Source organism: Miniopterus schreibersii, assembly GCF_964146895.1.
Source record: "Miniopterus schreibersii genome assembly, chromosome: 6".
NCBI lineage: Eukaryota > Metazoa > Chordata > Mammalia > Chiroptera > Miniopteridae > Miniopterus > Miniopterus schreibersii.
In genome coordinates, this window is record NC_138107.1 from 18,101,402 (window position 1) to 18,123,214 (window position 21,813).

The window sequence follows — 21,813 nt, forward strand, 5'->3', positions numbered from 1 at the left end:
GTTCAATTCCAGCCAAGGGCACATACCTTGGTTGCAGGCTTGATCCCCAGCCCAGGTTGCGGCTCATGCAGGAGGCAACCAATCGATGTCTCTCTCTCACATTGATGTTTCTCTCTGTCTCTCTCTCTCTCTCCCTTCCACGATCTCTGAAAAGCCGTGGAAAAAATATCTTCAAGTGAGGATTAAAAAATATCACCCATGATCCCATAATCTAGCAATAGAAAGAAACATTTTAACACAGATTTTATTTTTTCCAGTGTCTGTTTATGTTTTTCAAAGTGGCTTCATGCTGTACATACTTTTTCATTTAACATTTAGTGGATGTATTTTGATGTCATTATAATTCTACAACATGATTTGCATTTACATTAGACTAGTTCATCTTAAGATGCATCACATATTTAGTCAATTATCCATTGCTGTCTTTATTCTTCTCGAATTCCATTGAATTTATTGGGGAAGGAGATGTGGGAAATGGAGGCTGTAAGAAGAGAGGAAGCAATTTTGACCTATTTGTTCATTATGAAAAACAGAGGGGTGGACCTGGTCCAACGTAGCCAGGGAAAATGCAATGGGACCTGGTCATTGGTCTCAGCTTTGCAAATAACTTGGAGCATGATTAATCTCACTTAACCTCTACAGTGCTTAGTGTCCTTACCTATAAAAGTAATTACATAATTTATTCGACTGTCCATTCCTAAAGTCTATTGGTATATATTTTGCAAAAAGACCATTTTTAGAAAATTTCATGTATAGAACATGACCGAGCATACTTGATACAAAAAAGAGGGTGCAGAAAATGGATGATACATACATTTCCTTTTTGCAATATAGCCAAAAACAATTTCCCATCATGTTGCAATATAATGGAATATATTATATGAAATAACATGAAGACCTGACAATTATGCGGAGGGGACGCTTCTCACTGAAGGAGAGGGAGGGCTAGTCTATAAATGTCGAAAGGAGGTTGAGTTCAGCTAATCACAAAGAGGGGGCTGTCTAAAAATAGAATGGGTTTCCTAGAAAAATGAGTGGGCTCTTACATGTGGAGATTTTGCAACATGGTCTCAATGGAGAATCATCAGGATATTTTAGAAGCAATTCTTGCCCTTGGTAGGAATCAAACTGATGGTCTCCAAATTCACTTTCCATTTTAAAAGGCTAGAATTTTTCTTTAATTTTAGGTCTAACACTACCCTTTAGACTACTGCCCATAAGCACTGCCCCTGTTTCTGAGTTCTCTGCTGTCTCACTGGTCTCTAGATGACCAAAGAATAGATTCCACTAGCAAAAATAAAGGAGTATGTGTCCTTTGGTTTGCCTGTGTGCAAGGATGGGTAGCTCTCCAAGCATCTGATAAAGAGCAAGTCCTGTCACTGTCACTAAAGTGTGAAGAAATCATCTCTTGAAACTCAATCTTCTCTATGACATCACTGCAAAGAGAACAGAGACTTGGGGAAGCAGGTCTCCGGTTCACAATCAAACTTTAGAATTTGTCCTCAAGATTTCCTGCTATACTTTGCAGAACACAAACTTGTGAAAACCCTAATAGGTAAGAAATAACCCACGCAGAGAACTTATTAATATACAAGCTTTTGAGGTTGATCTGATGCAGGTGACAGTTCCTCACCTTCACACTTTTGTGTACTGAGAGCGGGATCCTACCTGGTGAGAGTTTTCTTTCCTAAATGGTGAAGGTGACTCACTGTTTCACACAGCAAGAGACTCCAAGGTGCTTCCCCCTCCCCATCTAGCCCTCTTTATTCAGGCAAGAACTGTTTTCAGGGGTGCGAGGTGGAAGAAAAAATGGGGGAAGAACTGAAACCAGCTCTTAAGAACTTTTTGTCCTAAACTTCAAAAGTACAGAATGTAAAAGCAATATTTTATGAGAAGCCATATATTGCATGTGGATCCCCACTTCCAGCGCGCGAGCGCGCGCGCGCGCGCGCGCGCACACACACACACACACACACACACACACACACACACACACACACACAGGAGCCTGCTCTAGGCAATTGCCACCCCCCCAATCGCGAGAGCAAGGAGGGGATCCCTAGAGCCCAGCGCGCCGCCGGGAGGATGGGGTCCCCGGCAGCCCTCGCTGCGCAGCGCATCGTCTGCGGAACGACCGCGCGGAAGGGGTTGCGGGGGAATCCTTTGCACGCTCGGTGGTAGGTTAAAAATGCACCATCATCCCCCCTGTTCCCTTTCTTCAGCCGAAAAGCAGGATTGGAGGGCACGGGGAACCCGGAGGGGCACATCTGCTGCCGGCTGAAGGAGCTCCCCGCCCCCCCCTCCGTCACCCCGCCTTCCTCGGGCTCTAATTGCCTCCGCTCCAATGGGCCAGCGGCGCCCGCACCCATTGCCTCTCCCATTCACTCCAGCGGGGAGGAAAGAGGGAAAACAAAACTCTAAAAATAACTGTCAGCATCTCCCAAAAAGAAAAGCTTAGTTGCCCTTCCCCCGCCCCCCCGCCCCCTCCCCCCGTCCCTGGCACTCCGCCCCCCGTCCCCGCTCCGTATGGGGCACATGTCTGCTTCTTACAACACCGAGGCACATGGTTCCAGCTGGGCGCCAAACGCCGCCAGGACGGAGAGGAAATCCAGCTCCGTGGGACGCTCGCGCGGAACCGCCTCCTGCGAGGGAGGCCGGGGACTGCAGCAGCGGGATGAAGGGCTAGACGGCGGGACCGCGGCTCGCGCGGTGAGAGGGGCGCGGGCGGGCGGCGGGGCACCCGAGGCCGCGGGGGGTGGGCCCGTGCGCCCCCGCGGCGCCCGCCGCGCGCCCCCGTGCGCCCCCGCGCGCGCCGTGGGCATTGGCGCGCCTCACTGCAACTTGCTGCAGTGTTTGAAAGAGTAGTAGGAGCGCATGGAGGTGGGGCCGGGGAAAGACCGGGCGGCGCGGGCGGCGGCGAGCGCGCAGGGGGTGGGCCGGCGGCGCGGCGGGGGGCTGGCCCCCGGGGGGTGGGATGCCGGAGACCCGGCCGCCCGGCGCTTACACTTGTCACATGTGCTTTTTAAGACGGCCGGGAGCGCCCGCGAGCTGGACCTGGTGGAGGATGCTGCTGCGGCAGGTGCTTCGCAGAGGGCTCCAGTCGTTCTGCCACAGGCTGGGCTTGTGCGTGAGCCGGCACCCCGTCTTCTTCCTCACCGTGCCCGCCGTCCTGACCATCACCTTCGGCCTCAGCGCGCTCAACCACTTCCAGCCCGAGGGCGACCTGGAGCGCCTGGTCGCTCCCAGCCACAGCCTGGCCAAGATCGAGCGCAGCCTGGCCAGCAGCCTGTTCCCCCTGGACCAGTCCAAAAGCCAGCTCTATTCGGACTTGCACACCCCCGGGAGGTATGGCAGGGTGATCCTGCTCGCCCCACCCGGGGATAATATTTTGCTTCAGGCTGAGGGGATCCTGCAGACCCACCGAACCGTGCTGGAAATGAAGGTGAACCACAAGGGCTATAATTATACTTTTTCCCATCTGTGTGTGTTGAGAAATCAGGATAAGAAATGCGTGCTGGATGATATTATTTCAGTGCTAGAGGATCTCAGGCAGGCTGCCGTCTCCAATAAGACAACAGCCAGGGTGCAAGTGAGGTATCCCAACACTAAATTAAAGGTATGCTCCTCCTGCATGCTTCTGCCAATTAAAGAGGCAGCACTTCATTTCTTGCCCTAAACAAGCAAAGAAAATGCAGAGGTCTCATCCTTTAAGACTCAGAAGCGGATGCTTCTTTCATTTTGGGGGTGGGGGGTGGGGTGGGGGAAAGATGGGCAACTGAGTGAAGAAAACAGGCAATGAATGAATGACTAGATATTAAGAAAATTCAAAGCCAAACAAAACAAATGCCAAAAATGAGGGGAAAACGAAAAAAAAAAAAAATTGTTTCTGAGACCCTGCAATTACATCTTTGTTCAGGGTTAATAAATCAGTGAATGGAAGGGGGCGGGGGAATCCTGAACAATTTGGGGGATTTCTTTTCGTTATGGGGCTCGATGTATTTCTTATTACTGATTACACATCCACTTGGTGCCATATCCACCTATTTGCATTCTCAGCCTGGCTTGATTTTCACATGCAGGGAGTTTATGTCTCAGTGCCCTGTGTGAGTCTGTGTCTGAGAGCAGTGGGTGTGAATGGAGTTGGGATTCCAGGAATTGTGTGTGTGTGTGTGTGTTTGCATAGCAAAAGAAGCAGAAATTTTCTCTGTGTGAAAATGTGCAGCTGACTGATGTACTGGTCTATGAGTCTTTCCTCCCGTTAAAATATCCAAACCAAAGCAAGGTTATTATAATAGCAAAAGGAAAGAAAAAAGTCCACAGTCAGCAAAAACTGCAAAGAATGGATATTTCAGCGCTAAATATATTGTGCTGTTTAAACGCTCAATTCGAATTTTGTTGCTCAAATGAGACTTCTGAACTCATCCTACACTGTCAGGATTGAGCTGCTGCAGGCAATGAGGCATGCAGTCTCCAGGTGACTGAAGTTTCAGGGACAAATGTGACTTCCAAAAGAGTCACTGCACCATTTGTATGCTCGACCCTCTGCAGGGTCAGAAGCTGCACAACCAAGGATTCCTAAGACAGGTGTTTCCCCAGAAGAAGGAATTTTCTTCTAATGTGTGTTAGGATGTGTGTGTGTGCTCCCCATGGGGATAATGGAATAGGAGGAACCCCAGTTTCAATAAATGGATGGCCTAAATATAGGAAATCACTAATATTTCTGTTTATCTGATACAGTGAGCATCTATACTCACAAAAAATAATTTTCTCAGGATTTTTGAGATCCAAAGGCTCTTTTTCCTGCATTGAATGAAGATTTAATGCACTTAGAAACTAGAGATTCCTCAGGAAACCTCATCACTTGCCTCCTTTTAACATGTCCTTATTTAAATGCATCTGGAGGCTGACAGCGTTTCAGCCCCTTGTTTGGTTGAACAGCCCCTTGAGGTTTAGTGAAAATGGACAGACGATTCATCAGCTTGAAATCTAGGTAAGGGCTTGTCTGCTTCACACTTATTGAAAGGAGCATGATGAATATATGTGGTTGGGCAGCACGCTGCTCGTTTCCTGAGTCCTTTACATAAGCACTATTGCTTGCTAAAGAAAAGGTTGTGGTGATTGATCTTCCCAGCCTATAGCCTTTTAACTGAGTTCTTTCCTATGCCGAACATCTGGTGTAAAGAAAGGTTTGAAACTGTGTTGTGTTTTAAACTTCAGTTTGTTTTCCCTCTTGAGGCTCGTTTGAGGTTTATTGATATGCATTATTATTTGGGTCCTTTATTTCCTTTATTCAGCAGTATTCTCTAGGTGTAAGAGCTTTGTCCAACCAGCCACTGTGGAAATTTTGTTTATTTGACAATATCATTATGACATTGTAGTATAGACCCCTGAGGCCTTTAATTCACTCGTTTAATTATCATTAGTTGTGCTCCTATGATTTACTAGGTGCTCCTCTCAACACATGAGACAGAGTTTGAGGCATGAAAATCAAAGTTCTTACCCTCATGGGGCTTAAAAGTAGTAGATGTCAGTGTTCTCACCCAGAGTTACCCTTAAGCAGGGACTCTGCAATTTTGGGGGCCACCATTGAACCAATACCATGCTAGGCCTATAATAGGGTCTCCGTCTAAACTTTTTGCCTGATTGGTTGGTCGATCTGCATCTTGGTTGGAGTCAGTGGATAATCACAAAGCAATGGAGTAGTTGATTACGAAGGTCAGTGTAATAAGAGTAGAATTATTCCACTAGCGATAAAAAGAACTGAATTATATATCGGCTCTATAAACTGCATAGCCCTTATTCTGCTATATTCTAATGTCAATGTCTCCTCAAATGTGCTGGCTTGACTCCCTCTCCATGACATCAGTGGTGTCCTCAAGCTATGTTTGGGTAAATGAATCCTTTATGAATCTTCTGAGAACAATGGGCCCTCTCAAGCATCCAGATGTAATCGCACACAAGGCAATGTAATATAAAATATAATTGGTTGAGGACCATGGACACTTAGAATCCTATCAAAGGACCTCAAATTACTTTCAGGTTAAGAACTCCCTGGCACAGAGCAAAGTGAGATGGCCTTTCGTTTCAATTTCATGTTATTTGGAAATAATTTTAACTCCTGTATGGCAGTGATAGTCAAAGAGTGTCCCTGAGATGCTGACGCAAGCTAAAGTTTGAGAACTTCTGGCGTATGAGACGAGGGAAATTTTTATAGGTACATTTTTTGGCCCTTGAATTCATTCTGCTTCCCTCTGTTATACTTGGATCACCAATCTTTCCAACTCTGGACAGTATGGAAAATTTTAGTGCTGGAAGATTCTGTTGGTGGGCAAGGAATGACAAGTGGAAGAAAAATGCAAATTAAACAGCAGTGGCTGGATAATATGAGCAGGAATTGGCAATCTCTTGACACCATACAGCTTAGAGATAGTCTGAAGATGTATAAATACTGATTGACAGAAAGGAGTGGTCAAAAACCTTACTTATGACAATCACAAGGGCATCTTCCAAATATTATTAAGACACCCAAGTAGTCCTGAGCACAGAAAGGTTTAGAACTTCTGATCAACATGACTATCTTGACAAGGTGATTCAGACAAGCAGGGACACAGAAAGTTGCTGGTATAGGATTCTAAACAGAGGCTCAGATAACACTGGCATGAAAAAAGCAGCAGTCAGCTTAAGATAATGCTACAATTCAAGAAATGAAACATATACACATTTTCAAAAGCTGTGTAGAAAAGGGTCCAAAATCTGAAATCCCTACACCTAGATAGTATGAACTCTATTATTGTTCCTATCATTATAATCTTTATGTTGTTATATCTCTGAATAGGCACACAGGCCATATCTTATATTCCTTCTGTGCTATTCACATTCCTCCAGCCCACCCTTGTCTTGTTCTTTGTAGATGGTGGTCACATCAATGATTAGTCTGTTGATTAATTTGTACATTTATACTGTAATATCACAAAATCAGCATCACTTTTTAAACCTCTGTGGCATGCTTTTGTTTTAAAGGCATTCTCTAGATTTTCCAGGTTTCTATAAAATATTTTTTACCCCAATAATTTGGGCATCTTTTTTTCACCTATTCAAACATCCATTTTGTGTAAGTTAATACAATGTGGCCAGACTGAATTTTTTAGTTAAATACATAACGTATTGTTGAAACTAGTTTCTTGATTAAAATGAGACAGGCACTCAACATCATTAAGTAAGGAACAACTCTGGGACTCCAAAATGTATTTTCATTGCAATTCAAGGGGCTCAGGTGGTTGCAAGTAATATTGTCCTACCTCTTAGGTAGGCCATCATGACCACACTTTCCATTCTTTATTTTGGCCACAGTAAAAAAACAAATAAAGAAGCAGACAAGTGTGGTCCATGGCAAATGGTGAGAAAGGCATGGCATGGATTTGATTCCCCAGGAGCCTGTTCTTCCTATTAAAAATCCATTCATACCACACCTCTGGACACATGTTTAAGTGGAGTGTATGTGCATCAATGTTCCACATTTAAGAATAGGAACAAAGAAACACTTCCTGCTTTTTAAACAAAATAAAATGTTTCTTTGGGTACATTTGGAATGCATCTTCCTGGTTTGGAAGATGTTGCCATTAGTTGTTGAGATTTTTATCTTAATGGAAGGGCAACTTGAGCCAACATGGAAATTGAAGACTAACGTTATTTTTAAAGACTGTAAGAATTATTCCATATACTTCTTTCCCTAATTCATTCTAAAACCTCATAAGACATCTATGTCAAGATCTTCTCTGGTATTTAGATTTAAGCTTACATTTTCTTTTCTATCTATTAATAGGGGAAACCATGACTACCTTACTTAATGCTCAGGTTGTGTCCTAAGTCAGTGTTTTATACATACCGTGTCATATTTACAAGTCTGGGCCAGAGGGAGTCTTTATTTACGTTTTAGAGGTAAGGAACTAAAGACCAGGAAGTTAAGTGGCTTCTAGGACTCCAAGGTTGTACACTTCGAAGCTGGGATTTTAATCTAGGTCTGTCTGGTACTAAACTTTATATTCCTAACCACAGTACTATGTTAGGTCCTAGTACCTCCTGCGCCATTCTTGGTAGCAGCAGCCCTTTGTACTAAGAAAGAACAGGGCTGTAAATCCCAAGCCATGTGAAGTCCATGTAAAAGACCACGAGCACTCTTTCGCAGCAGGCCCCATGCTCGGTCAGAGAGACCAGTCCTAAGGATGAAGGGAGGCTTCACATCCCTTATCTTCCGTAAGGGCGTAAAACTTCCACTAGGTGTCTACTGTGAAAACTGCCACAAAGAGTTTAGCAAATTCCTCACTGGCACATGATTTCACCTTTAGTGTAAAATCGCATCAATTCAGAACAAACTCGAGTGAGGCTCCAGGATCAACTGAAAGTGGGAATCGTGTAATGTGACCCAAGGTTCTGAGCCAGGGACTTGTGTGCCAGGCAAGCTTGAGTATTTCTATCTTAAGTGGGCATCAGGAAAAGAGGATTGATGAGATAGCATCGGATAATACAATAATGCAGTGAGGACTAAGCTGAGAAATATTCAGGAAACCTAAACTCTAACCCCAGTTCTTTAAGGAACAGTTGTGTGACGTTAGACCTGCCCCATCACCAATCTTTAGTTCTAAGATTCTTCTGTAATGTTCCATCATGTAGTAATAAGTACCACCACAGTATATTTGGGGATATCTTCTCAAATAATTTTCCTCCCGAGTAAAGATTTTTCTTGATTAGAATTGAACTATGCTGTTGAATGGTATTAACCACAGTTTCCTAACTAAATCGTTGCACATATATTTCTTAGCCACTGTAGCAGGATATGTTTGTTTATTAAATTTTTCAGAGCACACAAATAGGCACAAGACTTGCTTGGTATTGGGATCTAGATCCTGCTCTTTGATTCCAACAAAAAGTTGCTTTAAACTGAATTACATAATTTTTGTATTTATGTTTCTTTCCATTTTTGAAATTCAAGAATTGAGGGAGGGTTTTAAAAAAATGGAACATAAATGGTTCTCTCCATTGTTCTCATTTCCTTACCATCAGCTGTTTTGATGGCCTTTTCCTCAGTGGCCCAGGATCACCAATGGCTTGGGTGTGGAGTGAGGAGAACGCAAAGACACACACAGCAGGATGAAAATGTAGAAGGGACTAAGGCCCCCCTCCCCCCTCCAAAGAAAACCCACTTCTTTGCTTCTCCTGCTATGTTAAGCAATAGTTAACTCAAACATTTTTCTTTTAATCAGTTCTATTTTAAACATCATTCTAACTGAAACAAGCTAGGATGTGCTTTTCAGAATATATTGTGTTTGGAGAATATTTTTTATTTTAACCCATTAGTTAGTACACCTTGATTGGACCACCTTGCTTTGAATTCAGCTTTAGAGTTGGTCTGCATATGTTTAAACCTTTCCCAGACACGTCCAGACGTTTCTTTGTCCCCTCAATAGAAACATTGTTCAAGAGGATTTCTGGAAATTCCAAGATTCTCAATTTGCATAACACAGCTCTAGACTGGACAGCAGGTCTATTTCTTCCCTAACTCAGCCCTCCCACCCCAGGGTGCAATCATGGGTGTGACTCGTTTCTGTGATGGTTTGTGACCGTGCCAGGTGGACAGGGTTCTCTTCATCACAGCCCTGGCCCATGGAAACGTTTAGGCGATACTTGGAACTTAAGAGCATCTAAGTTGCATTGCAAGCCACAAAACTAATTTGACACAAAACAAATTTTGTCATGTTTTCTAAGACCTTGCTTCTCAAACTGTTGTGTATGGACCAGCACCAGCGACAGCACCTGGCAGCTTCTTAGAAATGAAAACTCCCCAGGTCTCAGCACAGACCTACAGACCAGAATCTGCATTTTAACAAGCTCCCTGGGAGTTTGAGAAGCTCTGGTCTAACACAAAGGTTGACCTTAGTCATAGCTTGAGTTTAAAGCAACAAAAGCACCATAAGAAAATTGAGTAATTGAGCTCATAGCCATATCATTTAGTGGTGTGGTAGAGACACTGAAGAAACCCCTGAAGAATTATCGAGCAGCTGTTCTACACCAAGAAACCTTCAATCCTATCATCTGAAACTGAGCCTGTCACCTGGTTAAACTTAAACCTGATTACTGTTCAACATTTTCCAAAAATGTTGAAGTTAAATCTACCTCTGTAAGAAAAAAATATCAGCAGCATTTTTCTCAAGCCTCTTTGTAGTTATTTCACAATAGTAGCAACATTAAACCCGAGTTAGACTAATTATGTTAATATTACCAGAAGGCAAGGTATAGGAACTATACATAGGAGCAAGAGTATTTGGGGACAATGAAACACAATTACAGTGGTGTGTATTTTGAAAGTGGCCCTGCAATCCACGCTTTCCTCAGAGAGGATTATTATGGCAGAGACATTCATTGAAATCAAGGCTTATTCTCTGTCATTCAGGGGAATTCAGGACTTCTGAAAGCTGCCTGATGAGCAGCACTCAAAATGAATGGACCGTGTTTAGTTACAGGATTTGTGTTAACACAGCCAGTGTTTTCTCTCCAGAGCTACCCTCTCAACATGGAGAGGCCACACCTGGGCCACTCTAAGTTGGCTGTCTCAAAGGCTGAAGGCACAGTACAGGCTCTGGGTTTTGGAAAGTGGAAACCTATTTAACGGGTTCTCATAACTTCAGAAGGTCTGAAAGCAGCTCCAGGTGTTCATGGCAGATGGACGCCTGACTGGCTATTGAGGATTCAGCCTCAAAGATTACATTCCCCTTTGAATGTTCAGTCTGTTCTCTTACCCCACCAGGTCTCTTGATTACATAGAGGGAGAGAATATTCAGTTCCAATTTCACTGCAGGCTGATTGTCACTGCAGGTCATACTGATGTGGGCAAGACATTCATATACATGTTCGTTTGGGTGACTATTTTAAGTGTTTGCTGTGTTCCAGGCATTGGAGATTCAGCACAGAACAAAACAGATGTGGCGCTTGCTTGCCCTCCAGGAGCTTAAGTCTAGTGAAAAAAACAAAAGTCACATAGGTAAATTCATAATTATGGGTTATCATGGAGGAAAATACGTGGTGTTGTGAGAGCAGAATACCAAGACTTGGGGTTTTAGAAATGACTTTCCTGAGGAAATGACTGTGAGCTGAGATCTGAAAGGAGTTCACACCCTCAAGAGTGGGTTAGATGGTAGAAGCAAGAGTACAATGGGGATGACATGGTCCCTTAGTTGCACCTAGCAAAGGCCACTGTGGATGGATGTTAAAGAGCGACGACAGTAAGGGTGCCAAGGGCCATGGTAAGACTTTCTTGTGAGTTGGTGCAACACAAGCGAGAACAGAGTCTATGAATCTAGTTTTTCTAGGTTTATATCTTTGCTCTGCTCCATTAGTTCTGTGACTTTGCACAAATATTTTGACCGTGTAATTTAGTTCCTTCATCATAGCCCCTACCTCTTAGCGCTGAGTGGGTTAGTGAGTTCATGATACCCAAAGCAGTGCTTCTCAAACTGTGTCAGCCAGAGATTGAGATGGTCCGTGAACTACCCTCTGAGCAGAAAGGGAATACAACCTTAGAATAGCCCTTGATTCATTGTAAATTCTTAAATGCTGGTGGTTTAACTCCTTGAGCACTGATTCCCTGTCCTTATTTAGAATTGGTTAATTGGCTTTCTTGTGAAATCATAGTTTGATGAAAAACCCTTTTTTCTTCAACCCTCAGAGCTGAAAATCTATCATACGGTAGTTGTTAGTATTTCCTTAGTAAGTGCAGAACGAGGGACATAAATCCCTCTGCTTTTTGCACTAAAAAGCTTGAGCTGTGTCCAGGATTACCATTATGAAAGTGACATCTCTTTGCTAAGGACAGCAAAGGGCAGATAAGGAAAGCGTGGTATGTGCTTAGATGTTCACTGTGTTTGGAAGTGTCGAAGAGGTTGCGTTTTTGTGATGTCTCAATAGAGCTAGTCTTGACCACTTTCTCCCCTCTTGGCTTCTGTGACATTTGGTTTTTCTTGTGTGTCTTTGTTGGTTCTCTACTTCTTGCTGGCTCACTGCCCTCACTATCCCCATGTTTATAATTGTTCCCATGAAACAGTCTTTTTCATTGTCCGTTCTTTCAATATTCTCATTCAAGCCAAACATCTATTTCTCCCATGTCTATAACTTTTAATGGCATCTCTATTCTGTCATTTACTCAGGCTCAGAATCTCAGTCACCTGTGATTAACTCCCTCTTCCTCTCCAACCCAGCCAAGAAATATACACAAGGTAATACCTAATTAATAACCAGGTCCTGTTCATTCTACAGCAGAATTTCTCAAAATGTGTCTTTGCACCAACAGCATCCCCATCATCTGGGAGCTTGTTAGAAATGTAAATTCTCAGACCCCATTTAAGATCTTTTGATATTCTGGGGCTGGGGCCCAGCAAGCCCCCTGGACTATTCTGATTCCTGCTGAAGTGTGAGAACCACAGTTCTACAGCATTAGTGCTTCCATTCTGGCTGAGATAGGAGGGAGCTTTAAGAATGCTGATGTCATGGGTCTCATCTTCAGAGATTCTGATTTAATTAGTCTGGAAGAGAATGGGCATGGGGATTTTTAATGCTCGTCTTTTGCTTATAATGGATTAGCAAGTGGGGAGGGAACCAAGGTCTCCTTTTCAAATTTCTTTTCCTTTTCTTTCTCACTGTCTTTCCTTTGAGTCTTCATTACCTATTTTATTTATGTGATAATCTAACCTCTCTCACATAATTTCTCACACTTGGAACCTAGCCTATGTAACAAGATCCTTTGCATTTCTTGGTTATATTTTCCATTAACCAAATCTTGCAAGGGCTTTCCCATTGCCTAGAGAAGAAATTATAAACTCTTGACCATGGCCACTGAGAACTTTTCTTGGCCAGGTCCCCAATTTTACTTGTAGTTTCAGGTTGCAATACACCATCTATTGCAACCAAACCAAAGTAAAGCCACCCCTGTTTTTACTTGGGAAATTTCCTGTTTTCTTACCTCCATTTACACTTTTCATTTTACTTGGCATTTCTTTTACACTGTCAAACTCACACACATCTCTTAAAAGCTGAGGCCCCAAAGCTACTTTTTCCATGAAGCTTCTCTAAGTGCTTCCAAAGATAGAAAATACTTCCATGCATTTTGGAGACACTTTGAAAGCAGTTCCCTTAATCACAGTATAATTTGTATTATAGATTTGTCACAAGTCTGCTAAAGTATAACTGCATGTGCCTAACAGACCAATAGGCTGGTAGCCTTCCTTACATAAATAGATTTGCCTGGGAGACGCTAGCCAATAATGAGGAGGTCTGTAGGGCAAGCCCTTGGGGCAAGTCGCAGGGGGACAGAAAACAAGCCCATCCCAGTCTCAGTCTGACCTTCTTAGGCTGTGCCTCAACCTGAAAGGGAGATGGGCACAGAAAGACATTAAAAACTGTTTTCGTGAGTGGTCCTGAGATACCTGAGGCATAAGCAACATAGGTTTGGGCTTAGGAGACAAAGAGCCACCAGAACAGGGAGAGAGAAACGCTTTTCCCACAGCACACACATGATTTCAGTTCAGGTGAGGCCGACAGGTATAGCAAATAAAAATACAGGACACCCAATCAAATTTGAATTTTTGGATGAACAAAGAATACTTTTGTAGTATAAGTATGTCCTAAATATTGCATTTTTAATATAAAATTTAGATTCAGCTTGGTGTCCTGTATTTCATCTGGCAGCTAAGCACTCCGAGTTCGCAGAATCACATCTGAAGACCCAGCACAAACGTCCAAGTGTCATGGGGATCCACTCCAGCTGTAACTCATAGTAGTGGCCATTGGTCAGGGGCTGGGAAGGAAGACCACGAAAGGTCTAGTTGGGAAAGAGTAAAGATATCCTAAGGACTCCCAGAAATGCATGGGTGAGAGTTTGCAGAGGCCAGATTTCCTGTCCTATTCAAGTGGGGATGTAAGCGAGTGAAACTGAAGTTCCTTTTAATATGTCCTCATGTGTATACTCTGGCCTTAGGAAACCCAGGCTACATTTACAGTTTTAATAGTCCTGAGTGCTTATTTGCTAGTGAAATAAAAATGAGTGAATAAATGAAAAATTTATCCAAAGACTACACTGGATAAAGATTCCATTTAGCAGGAATGTCTTTTGTTTTATATTTTATCTATGAGAAAATAAAAAATATTTATATACTAAAAACTTAATTAAAGAAATTTAATAAGATAGATAAGTCCTAGAGGATATAAATAAGTACAGCATGGTAACTATAGTTAACAATACTGTATTGTAAATTTTAAAGTTGCTAAGAGAGGAATGTTAACTAAACTTAGTGTGGTGATCATTTCACAGTATATACATCTATCAAGTCATTGTGTTGCACATCTAAAACAATGTTATATGTCAATTAAATCTCAATTAAACATTTTAAAGAGAAATTACCCATATTAGCCAGAACCTTATCTATATTAAAACAGTCATTTTTTATGATAAATAACATTATTTAGGTCACCACAGGGGTTCAGGAGGTTTTTTCTTTTGTAGTAAGGGCTCTATCACTACTCAAATTTAAAAGTTGTTAGATTGGGGAGAAGATTATTTATTTAACTGCCCATGCTGGTCATTGGACTGTATAGTAGGATTGAGAATTTCATAAGCAAAACCATTAGAGGTCATGAAATGTAAAGGAGATGATTTTATCATTTTTATTCATGCAAAGGCAGAGATTGAAATTAATTTCTTAAAACATAGGGAATTGTGTAAAAAAGAAGAGAACTCCCCCTCCCCTTTAAAAAAAAAAAAAAAAAGGAAGAAAAGAGATGATGGGTGCAGATTAGTGGAAATCTGTAGGCTGGGAATGTAGCCCCCCGAAATCTGAGCCGGTAGACAGGCCAGGTTCCCCTTTCCATGTATGAAATGTTGCAGTGGACACGGAGGTGCAGCTCTTTGTTAAATATCTGTACAACAGCAGCCATAAAGTATATGTACTAGTTAGAACCCGTCTTACTTGCCCTCAAGATTATGAAGGGCGGGGATCCTATCTTGTTCACATTTGCAGCTTGAAAGAAACGTGGGAAAAGTCTAGCCTGTCACTTCTCCCTTCCCAGGAGCCAGGGCTCCCTGATCTGTGTAAAGCGTTCCTGGGGGGCGAGGCAGGGCCTGAGCAGCGGAGCGTGAGGACAGGCCTAGTGGGGCGCCAGTAAGTGCCCCCCGAGACAGACGCGCACCCTCTTAGAGCTCCCAGGGGGGCGAGCTCAGGGTCTGAACTAGTTTATGACCCCTTTTCAGAGGCAGAGCAGCTCTCTAAGGGAATAGCACATAAAGCCAGCACTAGAGCTTCGCTTTTATTTTCATTTCATTCTTTTCAACCATTTTTACCTTGGGGATTACTTTTTAAGGAACTGGGTTTTTTCTAGACTGAGAAACTTGTGACTTTTTTATTTTATTTTATTAACTAACCACATCTTATCAGCATGTCTCTCACTCAACAATGTTCAAGTTTGTAATTTAGCTGACTTATCTCAAAAGTTGTTTATAAACTGATGTGACTCTGTCTTGTTCCAGATCGAATAATATTTTGGTGATTGATAACTAAATTGATAAGAGACCCTCACTTCTCATCTTTCCCTCAGTTCACTATCCTTAAACCTTATTGATGATATTAAAATTATAAGCATTGACAATTTGGCCAATTTAGCCTAAAACAGTAAATGTTTTTACTGTGGTGGGTTTTATTTCTTAATGGATTGAGATAGGGGACTGCTTATTGATTGAGTCCCTCTTTTAAAATTTGTAAATAATAGCCCTGCCAGGTAGCTCAGTTGGTTAGAGGGTCAGTCCAATATGCCAAGGTGGGTTCAATACCCACTCAGGGCACATATAAGAAGCAGTCAATGAATGCATAAATAAGTGGATAATAAAATCAATGTTTTCCTCTCTCTCTCTAAAATCAATCAATAAAAATAATAATAAAATAAAATTTATAAATAATGAAGAAAAGGGCACTAAAAGGGAAACAGACAAATCTATGTTTGAATTTAATTTCTTCATTTGCTAGCTGTATGACTTCAGACATGTTACTTAATGCCTCTGCCCCTGTTTCTTATATGTTAAAAATAGTATTACTAATATCCATTCTGCTGATTTTTAAAACTTCTGGCCCTTTGTAGTTTCTTAATGAATTGTAGCTATTCTTTCTATAAATCCAGCATCATAACAACACTGAGGAATGATTAGAGAGCCAAGTAAAAAATCACTCACAATCCTACCACTGATTCTATAAACAATTATTTTCATCTTTCACTGCAAACTGTACAGTGTATGTCTTATTCAATCCTGTTTGTTTTCATTTTTTCACGAGCATTTCCATAATTATCATTTTATTCCTTGCTTGAAATTCTGGCGAGTGACTCTGACAGAATTTATTTAACTGTTCATTTATTGTTATCTTTGGAATATTTCTGGGGCAGTGTTTTTGTACAATCTTTAAACAAGCATAAGGAAGAAAGCAAAATATTCTGGCTTGTCAACAGAAGCGGTAGGAGAAGAGCCTTTTCTTATGTGACTTAAAATGTCGCTTTCGTAAGTCTGTGCACTTATGAAAGCAAGATACAGATATAGGTCAACAAGTTCCAGGGGAGCAGGTGTCCTAAGAAAGCGCTTGGCTAAAAATTAGAAGGGCCTAGTTTATTTATAGACCCACTTCTAAATGCTATAAATTGCTTTGCTAAGGACCACATCCAAGACGAAGCTTCTAAGAGTTCCTTGTGGCTTATCCTACTATAAAGTAATTTTTCCCTCTTTTCGCTTGGTTTAGCTCAGTGGTTCTCATACAAAATACTTCAGGAACTTTCCAATTATATGATGCCTGGGGCCCTTCCTCAAACCAGTTGAAACCCAATCTCTGGGGAAAGGGCCTGAGAATTGATATTTTTGAAGCTTTTTATATGATTCCTGTGGATAACCTGATTGAGAAACACTAAAGGACCTTGGTCCAGAAAGAGATTCCCCCATCCTTCCCAGCTGCTTCGAAGTGTAGATTGAGAGAATAAGGGAATAATCTGATTTTCTTGAGCCTCAGCGTCAAGTCGAGTCTGGGGTCTCATGGGGAGAGCATTCACCCTGATACCAACAATGCCCCTCACCCCACCAGGTAAACTGCCTCCATGGAAGCTCTGTAGCTAAAATGAACAACTCATTCTTTTCTGTGATTCCCTGATCTGATACTGACTGGCCAGAAATATGATGTCTTAATCAATTTGCTGTGCTTCAAAGATGTCCTAGATTGCTAGTCATTGGGAAGATATATCCCTTGACACTTTAAAAGGCATCACTACTTAATACATTTCTGCAAGGAGATTAATAAAGAAAACCTTAGGCACATAGTAAATATTTATTATTATGGTGATAGAACCAAAGGTAATAAATCTTGATAACTCCAAAAAGTATAATACTAGGGCTTGAAATAGATTCAACTTTTTAAAAATTGTTATTAACGCCTTGATTTCCATGAAGATAACCTAAATTCCTTCATATGCTGAGGTGGTCAGCGTTGGCTAATTTGCAACCAGTTTGTTAATGCTATCCTTGGTTAGCCCATCCTCTTGATAAGCACATAGGAGATAAAGAAATATGTGCTGTATGAATGGCTTTTTAATTATCACATTTTGAGTATTAAAAGTGTGACATTAAAAAATTCAAAAATACTCTCAGTCTTAGCTTAGCCAAAATTCACTCACTCTCCAGCCAACTCCCACATCTATCTTTTCACCTGTGAAAATAATGTTAAATTTCTTTTCTAGGCATATGAGTTCTCGGAAGGTTAAGTACTAATTTTAGCAAGCTTGTGACTTCTAACTCATTCATATGTGAATCCTGGCTTCCCCAGACCAGTGTGGCAAGTCAGTCCACATTAAAACAGTATTAACACAATGTCTAATTAAAGGAAAAGTATGTTCATTAAAGTGCAATAAATATTGAAAGTAATTTCAGCTACGTAGGAGTCATAACAGTCTAAGTGCCCTTCTTGGGTCAGTAGAAAGCTTTTCCATTAGCATCCTGGTGGGTTCGCAAATCTTATACTCCCTCTCTTATTATTTTTAAATGGGAATTATAAATCACTGATACAGTGAGGTGAAAGGATGTGCTCCTAGTCAGCAGGAACGATGTGATGTGCATCACTGGCCGCTGGTAACTGGAAATTATGCCTGACACAAAGAAGGCCACTGGTTCCCCATTGCCACCTTTATATCAAATACCTTATCCTTGGCAAAAAAGTAAAAGCATTTTACAAAGTTGAATCCATACTCACCTTATATTTTGCAGAGCCATATAAAATAGGGAATTGGTTCCTCTTTTATTTACTGTTTTAAAAACACTATTAAGTAATTGTGACATACCTTGAATGAGTTTGACGTAAGCATTGTATTATGTGCATATATTTTCACAAGGCTTTATTGAGACAGATTTTGGAAGGTTATCTGATCTATACACTTCAGAAAGCCCTGTTACATATAAATTGCTTTAATAACCTACTCACTAATTACTGCCTCTCCAGCCCTGGCTAGTGTGGCTCAGTTGGTTGGGTGTCATCCCACACACTGAGAGGTCACCAGTTGCATTTCTGGTCAGGGCACATGCCCGGGTTGTGGGCTCGATCCTCAGTAGGGGGCGGGCAGGAAGCAGCTGATCTGATCAATGTTTCTCATGGATATTTCTCTCTTTCTCCCTTTCCCTCCTGTCTATCTAAAAATCAATTAAAAATGTATTAAAAATATGTTAAAAACATATTAAAAGCACTAATAATAATAATTAGTGTCTCTCTGGAAGAAAATTATTCCTTAAATCTCTTTACATCAGGGATTCTATTTATTCTTCCTTAAGTAAAGGAGAACCCTGGCCATTACTGTCATTTTTGAACGATTTTCTACCTGTGACTTTGGAAATGGTCATTATATTCTCTTGGCCTTCTCCTCTCTGGCTGAATACTCTCTCACACATAGACCTCATTCCCCACCTCCCAGCCTTCATGGTTTTAGCAAACTTTTAAGTTTGGGAAATTGATATGTCTCCTGAATCTTCAACACGTATTGTGTCCTTTATAAAGATATACAAGTATCTTCCCTGCTCCAAACCTACCCCTCAGTATATTTGCCTTATCTCAAGGGAATGGCTTGTCTCAATAGAGATGGATTCCATGCTTACATTGTTTCAAACAATGGACTAGGCATTGGGGTTACAGAGATAAATTACAGACCCCCTTTTTTCAGAAACCTGCAGTCTAGTGAGGAAGACAGGAAATTAAACATTAGTACAGCATGGGAACTTGGGTTTTAAAGGTTAGTCCAAAACGATCTAGAATTCTAAATAATCCAGAGTTGGTGCTACATCACATCCAGCCTCCTCAGGGGCCCTGTAATAAAAACAAACACTCGTGACTGGTGGGAGAAGTCTTTCAGAGACATTGATTTTAATCGCTAATAAATGTTTTCTTTTTCAAAATGTACTCATTAAAATTGAGGTCAGTGGAGAGCTGCTCTCCATAAGCAGAGAAATATTTTGCTATGATCAATTACTGTGAAGGTTATGAAGTCAGCATAAAATCCCAATAATGCTACAGACTTAAAAAATGAACACAAAGCAGGAAAATTTTTATGAGTATGGACCAAGAAATAGCAAGATGAAAAAACATGAGGGTTGTAAGTTATCCACAAGCCCTGGACAGAAAATTGTTAGATAGTGTAACTTTCCATGATCTCCCAAATCACCCTACCATCGGTTCTTTCCTCCCTAGTATGTAGTAACTCATAGATAACTGTGGGATTATTTAACTAGCAGAAATGAGGCATGTTTACAACTCTAAAGCATCTTTTGTAAATTGTGAAGCAACCACAGCTATAAGGCTGAGCATTTTAAATATAACAAAAAAATAAATAAAGAGTTACTTCTCACTTTTGTTTAGGGTAACATCTTGTTTAATAAACTCTGATTTAGTGCCCACTTGGGTAATAGATCAGCATTCTAATTCCCATCAAACAAATTAGTTTATATCTTTAACAAAAGGTCACAATAAATCTGTCTAAAACAGGATGTGTAAATATAATCAACAAAAGGTATCTCACATCTTTACTGTTCCAAGGATGTTTGATGAATGCTTTTGAGTGTTAATGTTTATGTACAGATTGTAGGACTCTAAGCCTCTGTGTTAAGAAACAGAAGATGATCTGTACTAGCAAAGTGCAGTGCAGCATTTAATAATTGCCCAGTGTGTTCAGTCATTGTTATTGTTACCTGCCTTACGGCAACACTTATTTTGTTTTACTTATTTCAGTTCTTTCATTTTTTGTTGTTGTTACATGTTTTAATTTAGACATTATAAGACAGAAGATTAGGAAGTTTCTTTCTTCAAGTCTCGTTTAATTTTGTGGAGGCAAGGACAGACAATGGCATAGCTGATGTGGGCCCGTGGGAGAAGTTCTAGCACACATGTGATGTGCACTGACACAGACTATTTTGCGTTGTTTGCAGCAGGCACTGTTCTGAATAAGATACAGAAACTCTTCTGGTCCTCACCTATAAGCCGGTGAGGCACTACCTTATATTATCTCTACTTTTCTATATGTTTTTTTAATTGATTTCAGGGAGTTCAGGAAAGGAGAGGGAGAGAAAGAAACATCAATGGTGAGAGTCATTGATCGGCTTCGGGGATTGAACCCTCAATCCAGGCAAGTGCCCTGACTGGACATGGAACTGTGACCTCCTGGTTCATAAGTTGATGCTCAACCACTGAGCCATGCTGGCTGGGCTTATCTTTATTTTTACAATAAGGAAACTGAGGCACAGATAGTTAAGCAACTTCTCAAAGCCCACTCAAACTGGAGTGAAGCCAGTATTCTTACTGCAGCACCTACATTTTACTCCTAAACCATTGGTCACACATTGACCACATAGGTTCTTCAATCTTTAGTTTGGTTGCGTGTAATATTTCCAGAGTTATTCTTGATGGTCTTCATAGGAAACTCAAGATTAAAAGTGGAAAAAGATTCACTGTATCATCAAACGTCATCCTTACCCAGAACTCATAAAAGTATATTCTCCCTATAGCATCTTTTCCCGAAGCAATGTAGGAAGTTTTATTAAGTACAATTTATGTGCACCTCATTTAATTGATTGAATTTCTGCCTCTTTTCTTGGAATACTCCTCTAATGCCTAATAAACCTGACTAATATAATGACACTTCTCTATTATAAAACTATCTCTCTATTATATATTCCATTATTCCTTTTCCCATTAACAACATAGAATGACCCTGAAGAATTCTTCTTTTTCTAATAAGTCATGCAGGTACCTATTTCCTATGAAGGCCAGAAATCAAAGTCCTCACCCTGGCTCTGCAGAATAAGAACCACTGTAAATGAAAACATATTTGATGTAATTTTAAAATGACCCTTTCTTGCCCCAAATTTAGATTGGGGAGAACTGGAAGCCGAAGCCTTTCTCATTTTATTTCATAACCACCATTCTGGGGGTTCCAAGAATTATGAATATATGATGAATAAACATTTATAGAGTTCTCACTATGGGCAAGATAGTAAGATAATAATTGATTGTGTGTTTCTGAAGAAGTATGAAATACAGTCACTACCAGCAAGGAATTTACAACTCAGCTGACATGTCGCATATGTACAGTGAACATATAAGGCAGTAAGTGCTCAGGGAGGGATGCAGACACTACTTGCTATAGAAAGGAGTTTCCCTAAGGCTCTTAGGATGAAGTAGGACTTGAGGTAGTTCTCAAAACAAGGGTTGC

The 21,813-nt window shown here is 41.1% G+C and overlaps 1 protein-coding gene across 3 annotated transcripts in view; it reads left to right on the forward strand.

Moving 5' to 3' along the window:
• Window positions 1-2,533: 2,533 nt before the first annotated feature.
• Window positions 2,534-21,813, forward strand: part of PTCHD4 (patched domain containing 4) — a gene marked incomplete at its 5' end in the record, with an annotated part of 174,389 nt that continues 155,109 nt past the window's right edge. Inside the window, 2 exons of one of the 3 annotated variants that reach the window (XM_081140064.1) lie at window positions 2,534-2,709; window positions 3,028-3,442. In XM_081140064.1, coding sequence (XP_080996190.1) covers window positions 3,065-3,442 — 378 coding nt within the window. Of the gene's footprint in view, window positions 2,710-3,013; window positions 3,617-21,813 lie in introns of those variants that run through there. The other 2 variants (XM_081140062.1, XM_081140063.1) reach the window with 2 other exon arrangements.